Source organism: Trachurus japonicus, chromosome 14 (assembly GCF_045865225.1).
Source record: "Trachurus japonicus isolate A0001 chromosome 14, Traja_1.0".
NCBI classification, from domain to species: domain Eukaryota; kingdom Metazoa; phylum Chordata; class Actinopteri; order Carangiformes; family Carangidae; genus Trachurus; species Trachurus japonicus.
The window spans coordinates 3,497,166-3,511,263 of NC_140920.1; the positions used below are offsets into that span (position 1 = coordinate 3,497,166).

At 41.2% G+C, this 14,098-nt stretch overlaps 1 protein-coding gene across 5 annotated transcripts in view; it reads left to right on the forward strand.

Moving 5' to 3' along the window:
• LOC146974035 (CD166 antigen homolog) overlaps positions 1 to 14,098 on the forward strand; it is an 87,136-nt gene that overhangs the window by 57,424 nt on the left and 15,614 nt on the right. For all 5 annotated transcript variants that reach the window (XM_085797103.1, XM_085797101.1, XM_085797099.1 and 2 more), the window contains exons 5-8: positions 7,168 to 7,255; positions 8,240 to 8,410; positions 9,698 to 9,822; positions 10,162 to 10,291. In XM_085797103.1, coding sequence (XP_085653229.1) covers positions 7,168 to 7,255; positions 8,240 to 8,410; positions 9,698 to 9,822; positions 10,162 to 10,291 — 514 coding nt within the window. The remainder of the gene's footprint in view (positions 1 to 7,167; positions 7,256 to 8,239; positions 8,411 to 9,697; positions 9,823 to 10,161; positions 10,292 to 14,098) is intronic.

Consider the following 14,098-nt stretch of genomic DNA (forward strand, 5'->3'; position numbering starts at 1 on the left):
TATAGTTGTACGTACATGGTGAATACGCCACGCACGACTGTGACATACAAAAGTTGAGTGCAACACATGTGTTTGTGCTGTGACTCAGAGCTGGGCCATGCAAGAAACCAACCTGTTTGATAATTTACGCAGCCCAAGTAGCCTGAGGCACGCGGCGGAGGATGGGAAGAACAGAGGAAAGAGAAACACATTCTAAATATAATGTTGTGCAAAAAATGTTTTTAAGGCCACTAGTTTCAGTCTGAACTACAAACTTTATTTACATAACTTTACTTTTTCAAAGAAACCCAGTTTATTACTTTCTTACTTCCAGATAGATCCTGGTTTTCATTACGTCGTCTGTCACTCTCATGGACATAATATCTCAGCAGCACCGTTTTTTTTTTGCATCAAACACTCACAAGGACTCAAGAATATTAGGGGTCAAAGGTTAAAAGTGTGTGGCGACCTCGCAAAACACAATTTTGGCCTCATGAATGCAATATCTCTGCAACACCCTGAGGGAATCTCTACAAATTTTGGTACAAAAGTCCCGTTGCACACAAGGACAAACTGATTAAAAATAACTGAAGTGAAGAACCACGCTGCGGTTAATCACCCTTCATTCAAGATTACTTTCCCATCATATAATAAAGCTACCTCCGGGTGCTGCATCGGTGGGAAGGACTGTTTTTAAAAACCTTTGTTGCTCTCAAGGACACTGACTCTATATTAGATATTTATCACTGTGATAGATCAAATCTGTGCTTTTTCTTTTCTTGTCTTGTGAAACAACTGCATTCCCACCCTGGCGTCTGTTCCTGCAGACTGTGATTGTCAGACATCACAGCACATTGGACATTTGAACCGCTGAGGCCCGATTTGAAAATATACTGTAGTCTCTCTTCTCACAACACTGACGCAACTTTGTAACTGTGGAAAGTTTTTTCACTGCGATGGATTTAAAACTCATTTGAAGGATCTGCCCCTCGGTTTTCAGCCGTCACGTCAATAAAATGGAGCCGGTCGCCGCACAGAGACAATTTGCATCGAATCGTGGGATGAAATGTGCAGCCACCACCACCAGTCTGTTCTGAAGTAGATTTATAGACATGCGATTTATTTGTTGTCGCAAATTGTAGATTAATAGAAACAGACACATCATTTTCTTTTTATTTCAAAATATTTGTTGATTTCCCTCAGACATGGTAATATATAAATGGCAAATATAAACACACCAGCTGTTTTGTAATGAATCCGCTGGGTAATTAACTGTCAAACAAAGCAAAACACAGAGGAAAATCACCTTGTCATCGTGACTTCAATTTGGAAATAAATCGGTCCCATTAGGCCGACTTCCATCAGTGTTCTTGTCGCGCTCGTGAACAGACTTTCACCCACATGGTGACGTGTGTCAGGCAGGCACCTCTCTTTGTGATTCAGCTGCACCGAGAGTGAGAGATGAGTGAACTCTGTGTCAAAATGTCACTAATGGTTACTATCAGAATGGTTTTGCACGAAAAAAAAAAAAAAAACCATAACAGATGTCAGAATCTGCCAGCGTGGGGGTCGCTGGGCTTTAGGAACAATGCAAACGCTTCAAATTCAAACTAACTGAGTCTGAGAAATCTGTTGGAAAAAAAAAAAACTTTTGGAAAGTGGGCAGAACATCCGCAGCGGTCATCTTCCTCCTCTTTCTCTCTCTCTCTCTCTCCATCCCCAGCAAGCAATGCGCATTTCTTCCACCACATGCAGCAGCATATACACATTTATTATGGATCAAGTGAGTTCTGCTGCCTCCGTTGGTATTCCCACCTAAAAATTCAAGCGCTATTGAACAGCTTTGAGCATTTTGTAGTAGGGGAGAGAGAGACAGGCAGAGATGCAGGGGGAAAAAAAAGAAAAAAATGGAGAGAAAGAGTGGAATTGGAAGAGAGGTATTTTAGTTTTGATAATGCGCACAAAGGACGGCGGAGGGGCGTGGCTGCTCGACACTCAAGTGGAATTCTGAATTAGAGGAAAGTGTCATGTTGAGAGGTTGGAGAAGCAGCAAAACCTGAACGCTGCTGCACTCAGCTGTGGTGAAGAGGAGTTTGTGCATTTTCAGCCCCTGTCTATTTTTTTTTTTTCTTTTTTCATACCAAAAAGTGAAGTGAGACATCGTGCTGACGCAAAGCATTAATGCCAGGTACTTAAGACATGAGAAATCTCAAACTGGGGCAGAGTTTTTGTTGTTGTAAAAGCAGAAATCAGGCTGGTTTTGCCGCCTGCTGTTCCATCACATGATGGGTGGTCCAGTGTTGTGTTGTTAGTGGATGATTTCTGGACAGAAAAAGCAAAATGAAAAAGCAAAAAAAAACAATCAAAAAGGAAACACCAGAACCCCCCCTGACCCTTTCACTGCATGCCAAACACATTCACCCACTCTACATCTACATGACAGTGTGTCAACCATATAAACCAGCTGTAAAATACTCATAAACTGTGACTACATACGGTACTAAATGGTTGGCTGGTGCATTGTTTCAACAACGTGAACCCATAATGAAAATAGTCATTAGTTTTGACTGGTTCGCTGACAGCTAACATTACATTATGCAAGGTGATTTAAAAAAAAAGATTGAACTGCGTGTGGATCTTTTGTCTCCCCCTCCTGGCAGTCCACTACTATTATTAGCCCACACAACAAGAACAACACAGTGGTTTCCACTGAGGGAAAAAGCCACACTGCTGCTGTGCTCCCGCTGTAGCCTTCTCCACCTCGCTCGTTGCTATGGTTTCTCCTTTTTCTTTTAACGCTGTAAAAATCAGTCACTGCCGGTTCATGTGAAACACTGCGCTAACTGGTGGAAGTGGCCACGGGCAAGAGAGTTAAAACTGGGGTTTACACACAGAGAGTAGAGGTTTCCCCTGGAGCTGACAGCCCATAATCAGCACTGTGCACTCATCAGGCATCAACTTGAATCCAGCAGACTTTCTAGAGCTCAATCTTTCTTCTGGGTGTCTGCCAGATGTGTGACATCTGCAAAGGTTAAAGCCCCATATGTTGTGTATTTTTAAGTCTTTACAGTCTCTCAACGTCTTCTTAAGAAAGGACAGAGGTCATGAAAAAAAGCTTGCATGTTCACATCTCACTCTACTGTAGCACATGTTCATAACAATATAACGACTTTCTGTTAAATTTGCACCGACGACTCTCATGTTTAAAAAAAGATGTGTGCAAGTTTAATTGGCGGCAGATGGTGTGCACATCATGTGTTTTTTTTTTTTTTAAGACTGAATGTGATGGCGGCTAATGCTTATAGAAAAATTAAAGGGATAGTTCAACATTTTGGCAAATTAGCCCATTGCCACAATCCCTATAGTCATAGCAGTAGGTTCGTTACCTTTAATTGTCGGTGCAAGCTATTTTTAGAACGGCGGAGCAGAGCCGCGAGCTGCTCAGAGCTACGCTACGGAGGTTAAAGGAATTTCTTGGTTTGCCTCATCAAACTCATCAAATACAAAATCCCAAAATTCCAAAACGCTCTGGTGGACAAGTTGTGACCTGCACATTCACCACGCTATGAGACAATAACACAACGTTACGAAACAGAGCTGTTTTCGAGGTAAATACAGAGTCTGCTTGCTGAAAAACTGTCCCTGAAGGCAACGCGCATCAGTGGTTTTGCATGAATTTCCCTCTAAAACAACTCTGTGTGGTAACGTTGCTTATTATCTCATAGTGTGGTGAATGTGCAGGTCACAACTTGTCCACCAGAGCGTTGTGGAGTTGTTGGATTGTGTATTTGATGAGTTTGATGAGGGAAACCAAGAAATCCCATGAGCCTCCGTAGCGTAGCTCTGAGCAGCTCACGGCTCTGCTCCGCCGTTCTAAAAACAGCTTGCACCGACAATTAAAGGTAACGAACCTACTGCTATGACTATAGGGATTATGGCAATGGGCCAATTTGCCAAAATGTTGAACTATCCCTTTAAGCGCCGTGTTATGCAGTTGATCTAGAGCTTGACATTGTTGCTTGGAAATGAGCCTGTGCTTTTTGAGCATGGTGAGTCATTTAAATAGAGTTCCCTCTCCCTCTCCCTCTCACCCACAACATGCTCAACGCTCCTCGTGCTGCTGTGTAGATGGTAACTGGGGGATCTTTTAGTTATCCGACTGACAGCACCTTCAGGCTATCTCCTCTCCTCCTGTGGTCAAGTTAAATAACTTGGCAGTCTCCAGCCTTGCCCATTTCATTAGACCACCACACAGTACAGTGGAAGTTTTCTTTTTTTTAAAAAATATATTATATAAAAAAAAAAATCTAGCACAGTGGATTTCAAGACCTTGTAATTTGCCAGTGAAGGGAAGCTAAAAGGAGCCTCTCTGGCGAGCAACAAAAGCCACAATGTATGAACGTACTCGCACACTTCACATAACTGAGAGATCATAATGCACCTGTAGGGGTTTTTACATAGTTGTTGATCAATGCTGACAAGTCAATAATTACTCCACTCACTTTCTGCCCGCTGCGCTGCCTCTGAACAGCTCCACTCCACCCTCTTCTCCACCTGCTGGCATTTTTCCGCTGCGCGCTGATGAATGACAGTGTTATGAGCGAGCAGCATAAAACAGGGGGATAGAATTAAAAAAAACAGAAATAAAATCCGCTCCAGAGCTGAAAAAAAAAGGGCCTCAAGCTGGAAAAAGCAAACGCCAAACACAGCGATTATTCTTATATTCAGCGTGTTGATACATGAACCTCTGCCTTTCTGCCGCGTGTCTGTTTTAATTAACTATGTTACATATTTCTATTATGCAAACGATGATGTTTATGATGTTAATTTGTGCTGTTCACCCATAGCTAGCAAGAAATCACCTGACTGTGGCCAAGTGGAGCTAACAGCGTCGCCAGCCAGCAGCGTTATCTAAAGCGACGTGGCGTATCGTGGCTATAACCAATTTTAGTAAATATGTTTAATATGATACAGTGGAGCTGCAGCACCGCACCGTGGGGGAATGCAATTTCCAAGCGTGGTGGACCATGGGAATAATGCCATTTGTGCAACACGACCGTTATCGACAGTTAGTCCAGAGCTGTTGTTGACACAGTGCATGTTCCAACATTTATCCTTTAGCTGCCCCGATTAGTCACACAGTATAGCTCTGTTTTCTGGATCTATAACTGAAAACGATAAGATAACTATAAAGAAATGAATCATAGGATGAGCATCGGGTCATTTGTTCCACCTTCGACGGAGCAGCTGTACTGAACTTGGTGGTTGGATCTGCTCCATGAATGTAAAGCAGCGAGTCGATGCATTTAGGTGCGAGTCATTCACAAATAAACATTAAAGAGTTCTTTACGCATTTCAAATCGCTGCAAGCTGAATGACAAGATGGATGGAATAGCAGACTGACATGGACACTTGGTTAACTACCTATAGGTACTGTGTGTGTGTGTGTGTGTGTGTGTGTGTGTGTGTGTGTGTGTGTGTGAGAGGTTGGAAACTGGCGACCTGCCCAGGGTGAACTCTGTGTCAGCTGTGATTGGCTGCAGCCCACCCACACCCCCCATCAACATGGATAAGTGGTGCTGTATAGACAATGGATGGATGGACATAGACTTAACTTAAATTTTTTTTTAATATAATTTTTTAATTGAAAAATAGAGAAAAAATATGACATACAACTCCTTAACCAAAGGTATGGACTAACTACAACTAATGATATTCAGCTAGGCTATATCCATTTGTTACTGACCAACAAAGTATATGCATTTAAGTAAAGGTCACCCAAACAAATGCAAGAAAGCAAAAAGAAAAACATAATTCTGCACAAATCTAATACCTCCAAACCATAATTTAAATAACTTAACTTAACTTTGACTTTATTATTGTCCAAAGAGGGAAATGTGCTTTGCATGCAGGTAAAAAACATAAAACATAGGAAGCACATTCACACAAGTTTCGATACAACACTGAACATACGTAGATGTTTTATAGTGCAGGGCTGAGTCTGAATTTCACATTCATCTGCTGACGAGGGAGAGCTCCTTTTTGAATTTAACAGTGGCCTTTCATTTCAACAAATTTTATTACGGTTAAACCTTATTTAAACCTTATTTGTGTGGAAAAAAAAGAAAAAAAAACTAAAATCATATCAGATCTGAGTGATCAACCCAACAAGTAAGTGTTTGTGTAACTAAAAGCAACAATAGCTGCATTCTGGAAACCCTGCTGTTGCTAGCATGAAGTTTGGAGACAAACTGCTCTGTTGCCTCCACCCAGTTATATTTGTTTTTTATCAAATCAGTCGCTGAGGAACACACTAACCTGTGAGTCAGTAAAAAAACCACCCGTCCCCCCCGCAGACTAGCCTTTGCAGCTTCAAAACATAAATAGATAAGAACATGCATATGTAAATACAGCAACAATGCACATGAATAAACACTGATGCACCTACTACTAATAGTGTTTCTGTTTGTCTGTGTATGACTGTTGCTTCTCTGGACAGAAGAAATGTTTGTGGTTGAGTCACGTTCCATCTGCAGCGCAGGAAATGAAACGAATCGGTATGCGAGACGGTTCTTGTGACTCAATCCTTATCTGGTTCACACACAGCACATATCTCTGCTGCCTTTACTGACCTTCAGTGTTGAAGATGTAGCAGCGAGACAGGGAGACAGTGTGCTCGTGAGCACAAAAAGTAATTCATCCCTGAATGAGACGGTTGTTTGTCTCTTCTGGCGTTTGTCCAACATTCTCCTGTTAATGTTGGAGAGCAGACGTGACATTTATACAACTCGGGGACAGAGAAATTAAAGTTCCACGGTCGGACATTGATTTTACAGTGCTAAAAGAAGGTATTTGTGCTGATGTTTTTGCGCACTGTGTTCGTCCCTCATTATTTTTTCAGGGTTAAATTGTGTGTAATATTTACAGCATAATGTCATATTAATGTGTTCTCGCGCGGAAATTGACACATTATCAATTCAGGTTAAAGGTGGTGATAACATTTATATTGTATGTGGCAGTGGAAAGTGAAAAAAAATAAAAAGAAAAGAAAAAAGATTGAATTAAAAATACATCATCTTCTGAGCATTTCAATTCCTCTGACTGAGTGTGAGTGTGTAGTCTTTGTTTATGGTATTTATTTGGTATCTTTCTTTAATAACGTGATGAAATCTGCTCTGTTCTGCTCAGGTGGCAACATGTGTTGCAGCAGACGCTCACCCCGCCGCTACGATCACATGGAACAAGAATGGACAGCCCCTGCAAGCGGATGGGAAAGGTAACAGAGCCACTGCGCTTCCTTTTTTTTTTTTTTTTTTAGTATTTGCGGACACACCCAGAAACTAGATACTGGTGCGGAGAGTCCGCTGAGGGCCAGCAGGTTTTTTGTTTTTTTTTTGTACAGTGACTGGAGAGTGAAAATGAAATACTGAGGTGTATTTACCCAAGAGGAGAGCCTCAGCAACACCAAACAGAAACACAGTCATGTTCAGTTGCTACAGTAATGTGATACAGCATCTGAATTGAATCTGGTCCTGGATCACGTTGGAGCAAACTGTGTGTAAAACAGAGTTTGTTTGTTTGTCAGTGTTTCCACACAATAAAGACAATCCCAGGAAACTTTAGACTTCAACACTCTTAAAGGGATAGTTCAATATTTTGGCCCATTGCCATAATCCCTATAGTCATAACAGTAGGTTTGTTACCTTTATTTGTTGGTGCAAGCTATTTTTAGAACGGCGCCCTCATCAAACTCCTCAAATACACAATCCAACAACTCCACAACACTCTGGTGGACAAGTTGTGACCTGCACATTCACCACGCTATGAGATAATAACACAACGTTACCAGACAGAGTTGTTTTAGAGGGAAATACAGAGACTACAAAAACTGTCCCTGAAGGCAACGTGCATCAGCGGTTTTGCATGAATTTCCCTCTAAAACAACTCTGTGTGGTAACGTTGTGTTATTATCTCATAGTGTGGTGAATGTGCAGGTCACAACTTGTCCACCAGAGCGTTGTAGAGTTGTTGGATTGTGTATTTGATGAGTTTGATGAGGGAAACCAAGAAATCCCATGAGCCTCCGTAGCGTAGCTCTGAGCAGCTCACGGCTCTGCTCCGCCGTTCTAAAAACAGCTTGCACCGACAATTAAAGGTAACGACTATAGCCAAAATGTTGCCAAACTATCCCTTTAAAGCTGCAGCAACACCAGCATCACTAATATAACTGTTCTGTGTCGTTGTCCCTTTTACTCCACAGCTGTTGTGATCACCCCCAGTCTGAAGGTGGATCCGGCCACTGGTCTCTCCACCACCACCTCCGTGCTCCAGTTTGCCGCCACCAAGGCCGACGTCGGCGCCGTCTTCACCTGCCACTCAGAGAACGAGCAGGACACTCAGGATCTTAAGCTGGAGCCTTTCCAGATTCACTGTAAGTCAAACACAGCAGAATGTGCTGCATCCACTCCTTATTCACAGTCATAATTTATTAATTAAAGATAGTTTTATATAATTTATAAAGGTAGATGCATTTCTTATATACAGTATATGAAAACATGTATTTTTTACATACAATAATTCAGAATGAACTTGCTGATCGATCACAGTGGATAATGTCGACATGCAAAGTTTTCCTAATGACTTACACCTGTGTAAATGATTCAAGAGTAACAGGGCCTTGGAGATTTTAACAGGTACAATAGACTGTATGTAATGTAATGTATCATAATAATGATCACACACAAACATGATATTGACTTGCATCATACAGTATGTAGAGGTCTGGTTTATCTTCTCCTGGCTTATATTATACAGTATAAAGTGCTGTTACTGTAGAAACAAACAAGATGTTAATTTCAGAAGGGAAGGAAAGTCTGAGATGGTCGGGTAAAGTTTTAATTTGAGGATGAACCGTTTGAGGTGCATGGTTTTGTCTTCAAAGGCTCTGGGAAGTGGGTGAAACAGTGAGAAGGTCAACAATGTGCTTGCAGAGCTTTTCTTCCGCCAGTCGGCTGCAGGTTGGCAGGGAATTACAGTGATGTGTGTGGTCGGTGTTCTCCTGATCACATCCCTGACCTCTGGAGAGCAGATAGGAGCCGGAGATCAATACATGGAAGTGGGATCTCTGCAGCAGCAGCAGCAGCAGTCGTAGTCGTAGTTTTAGAAGGTTCACAGGAGATGCACTGCAAAAACTCAAAATCTTACCAAGAATATTTGTCTTTTTCTAGTCAAAGTGTCATTTCTAGTCAAAACAAATCTCATTATACTTAAAATAAGACTCATCACATTAAAAAGTAGCTTGTTTTTGGACACGTTTTACTTCTTTCAAGCATATTTTCATTTGAAATAAGTAGAAAAAAAAGTTTTTCTTCCTTATTACAAGCACAAAAAATGTTCTATTTATTTCAAGTGAAAATTAGTTTGAAACAAGTGAAAATGATCTAAAAACAAGTTAATTTTTAGGTGATGAGTCTTACTTTCAGTGAAAAGAGATTAGTTTTGACTAGAAATGAGACATTTTGACAAGAAATAAGACAAATATTCTTGGAAAGATTTTGAGTTTTTGCAGTGTACTGAGGCAAATGTTATCCACATTAGTATGTGTAAGGACAACAGTTGTACCATTTGTTGGTTGTTGTGTAATCGCGTTGTTTTAAGGTTGCATCGTTCTTTTCCTCTGTTCCTTTCTTCCCTTTATTTGATCACTGAACTCCCTCAGATCCATCGGAGAAGGTGACCCTCGAGGTTCTGCCCAAGAAGCCCATCGTGGAGGGAGATAACGTGACTCTGAGGTGTCATGGCGACGGCAACCCTCCACCAACATCCTACAATTTCCACATCAAGGTCAGAGAAGCTTCAAATACGCTCAAATGACAACACTGATCGCAAATGTAGTAAATCTTACTTTTTATGAAATTGGCTTCCAGAAGGGATATTGTTCAAAAGGGAAACGAGAAAATCTGTTACTAATTGTTACATTTCAAATGTTTTGAGTCACTGCTGCGGCGTTTCAAAAGCCTTAATAATCTGATGAGGTGAGGATATTTCAGTAGAAATAATTAAGGAAACCCACATTGCCATGATTCTCTCGTCCTCTTTTTCTTTCTGATTTCTTGACATCGTGTCAGATTAACAGATGCCAGCCGTGCCTCGCTGCTCATCATCCTCTTCTCTCTCCACCAGGACCAGAAAAAGCTGGAAAAATCGGACAATTACATTTTGACTGCTGTTACCAGAGATGCCACGGGCGAATACAAATGCTCCCTGCCTGACGACGAGAAACTGGAGGCCTCCCAAAGCATCGCTGTTGCCTGTGAGTTCTCCTGACACAAGCTAGAGTAGAGCTTTAGCATACTGTAGCAAAACCAGCATTAAAGGACAATTTCGGGCAAATTCAACTTGGGGGTGTGTTTTCCTAACATTTTAGGTCTAAAAGAAGGAATCTGAAGAGTTTCAGTTTAATTGCTCCTGTTTTGCGGTAGTTGCGTCTGTCCCCACATCGCCACGGCAGCAATGAATGGGAGCGGATGCAAGTTCCACTGCTTAGGCTGTTTACATCCCTCAAAGCCGTAATTTTTTTTCCACAGACAGCGTCAGATGGCTACTCAAACATGCACCCAGAAGTTTATTTACTTCAAGCAAGCCGACATGTTTGTAAAACTAGATCTAATTCAAAGTCTCGTGTGAGACCCAAGTTGACGCTCGGTGTGTTCAGGTGCAGTTGGAGCTCCCGTTTGTGTCATAAACACAGGAATATCAACTCTTGACTTGCTTGAAGTGTACATTTTTTCCACAGACAGCGTCAGGTGGCTACTCAAACATGTTTTTATTACTTGAAGCAAGTAAAGAGTTGATATTCCTGTGTTTATGACGCAAACGGGAGCTTCCGACTGCACCTGACTTTGAATCAGATCGACTTTAACAAACATGTCGACTTGCTTGAAGTAAATAAACTTCTCGGTGCATGTTTGAGTCTCCATCTGACGCTGTCTGTGGAAAAACATTGCGGCTTTGAGGGCTGGAAACAGCCTAAACAGTGGAACTTGAATCCGCTCCCATTCATCGCTGCCATGGCGATGCGGGGACAGACACAACTACCGCAAAACAGGAGCGATTAAACTGAAAATCTTCAGATTCCTTCTTTTAGACCTAAAATGTTAGGAAAATACAGCCCTGAGTTGAATTTGCCCAGAATTGTCCTTTAAGACAAAAAAAACAACAACCTCCAACTGCTGTCTTCGCTTTGCCTTAACAAGGCATTTTTCTTCGCTGTAAATAAAGTCATGGGAACTGAGTAATGGTAATCAACTTTAAACTTTGAGAGCCCCGCCTGGCAGGGATGCAGAGTGTGGCGTGCCATGCGGGGAGGAGGAGAACTAATTAGAAATTTCTGACATTGACTGAGTCAAAGTGACAAAGTGTTTGGGTGTGCGAGAAGCTTGGGGAACTGATAAGCTGTTTTCCCTCCTACCATCCACCAGCACTCCCTCAAGCAATTACTCCTTCGCTTTCCCAGGTGTATGTTTCAGAGTCTTCAGTTCAAATGGGTCCTATGATTGTAATAAAAAAAACAACAAGTCAGACACGTTTTTTCTCCTCCTCTGTGCCCCACATTTCAGTTTCAGTGCATTTCACACATCTTATAGAAAGAAATGTTTCCCCAACATGCACCACCGCACAGCAGTTAATCTCATGCCCAAAAGGCACCAAAACAAAACTCCATCCACATCCCAGAATCAGCTCTGACATGTGTCTCCCAGTGAGAAAACACTGTCTGGTAAACGCACTAACAAGAAGGGAGCGTTACCCTGTTCCATGTTTCAATCAGAGGAGACTGAACTTTTATTTCCATGTGCAAAACAAGGCAAGAGCGGAAGAATGAGAGGGAAAACACTGAAATGGGTTAGCAGGAGAGAGGAAAACAAATTTTAAAGTACAACAGGGACTGTGTTTATTGGCTGGTTGAGGATGTGGTGGGATCCGATTGGTGGCGGCGAACACCTGAAGACAGCTGATTAGGAGAGAGGGGGAGGACGAGGGAACTGTGAATGGAAATGGAAAAAGGAGACGACGGTTTCTCTCCCTGACGAACTGAGCTCACACTAAGCTTCACGTGTCACTGCTGTCTTTGAAGTATAGCTTTTATTTATTTACCATATTTATTTGGCATAACCCAATATTCTATTACAGCAAAAAAATAATAATCATAATAATGACACTAATTTATTGCTTTGATCTTGCTGCCTTACAGTGTGTGTGTGTGTGTGTGTCAGGGAAAACGAAAGGCTTCAGAAATGCTACAGCTACAATGCTTCAATAGGCTTTTTGTGCCATTTCTGCAGAGTCATTCAAAGAGATCAAATTTAAAGTTATTCTATAGTTATTTCAGTAATGCAGTAAAAATGCTTATGTGTTTACTAAACTTTTTCCATTACTTGAATTGCTTTAGTTTCATTGAATGCGCTTGCAACAACTCTGCAAAAGTTCTCATCACAGAAGGCTGTTTATTTAGTACTTAATTTTACATGCAGTGTTTTTGTGGAGCCCAGTTTAAATATAAATGATCTCAGGTACACAATGGTGTTACCCTGACCTGTGTGGAGATCAGATGATGGGATGGGCTGATTCCTCAGATGATAACGATAGTTTATCAAATTAAAGAGGAACTATGCAGGATTTGTAGCTTAACTATGCTACATTTTTACCTTAATTAAACAGCTTTGTAGTAATTATGATGGTTTGATAAATGGCTTAACTTGTTACGAGGGAGAATGGAGGCTCTCTGCCTTCCACGTGCCACGTGCGTGCCACTTATTGAGTCTCTTGGCTGGAAAAACAAACAACTTTGTCCCAGTTTTCGTCTCTGCGGCACGGTGACGCAAACGCCCCCGTAACCTATAATCTCTGGTTTGTGACAGATTAAACAACACAGATACTATAAAGTGGTAAATAATGTTTCATATCAACACACACACACATATATATATATATATATATATATATATATTAGGGGTGGGAGAAAAAATCGATTCGCATATATATCGCGATATCTTTTTTGACGATTTTTGAATCGATTTTTTTTTTTCAAAAATAGATTTTTTTTAATATTGTGCAATGTGCATTTGTTCGCCTTTTTTACATAAAGAGAGTACAGGTTTTGAAAAGGGTTTAAGTTCACTTTATATGGAGTATGTTAATTTATAGGCCACTACAGTATTTGTGTGCAGATAAATGTTAAAAATGCAGACTAAAAATCGAGAGAATCTGCAATATTGTAGAATCGCAATTTAAATCGAATCGCCATCCAAAAAATCGTAGAAGAATCGAATCGGGAGAAAAGCATATCGTCCCAGCCCTAATATATACGTATATATATATATGAAACATTATTTACCACTTTATAGACTGATTTCTCGCTGGCTTCATTGTAAATAAATGCACATGGCCAGGAGGAGGGTTAGCAACACACCGGACTTGCATAGTTCCCCTTTAATTACCTTTTACTGTCACTTTACTCTGTCTGAATGGCTTTTGTGTCTGTTTGGGTTTCCTCCCACATTTCCAGAGTTGTGTCTCGATGTGTCTCTATATGTGTATGTGACCTGTCCAAAGTGAACTGCACTGCACCTTTTGGTACTGGCTCAAGCCCCCTTGTGGACATTCATACATACAGTTACTAGCTCTGCAGCGCATCTTAGAAATACTCTCTTTGCTAATGTATGGTGACGATCTTTTCCAGACATGTCAGAGGAGAGACTGAGGTCTGAACATGTTGGTCATCAGCTTCATCATTTCTATAATAAGCTGGAGAGTAAGATGGAAAGAAAGAAGAAGTTAGCACCTTCCTGTAAATGAAAGGCTGCAGTTAGTCTGAGTCAGTGTGGTGCCGTGCCTGTACTCATTTTCTACCCAAAGTGATTACCACTGACAGCAGGTGTGCTGATTGTGGGAAGAGTTTTTGAAATGTCAACTCATTATGAAGCAATGTGAGTTAGCAGCTGCAGAAAATAGAAAAAAATCCATCTTTCTGTACATGTGAGTTGTTGATAAAGGAGAGAAATATGAATTTCAGCAGGCAGGGAGGCAGCCACAGCAGCAGCAGCTGTCAGCTGACCGTCCA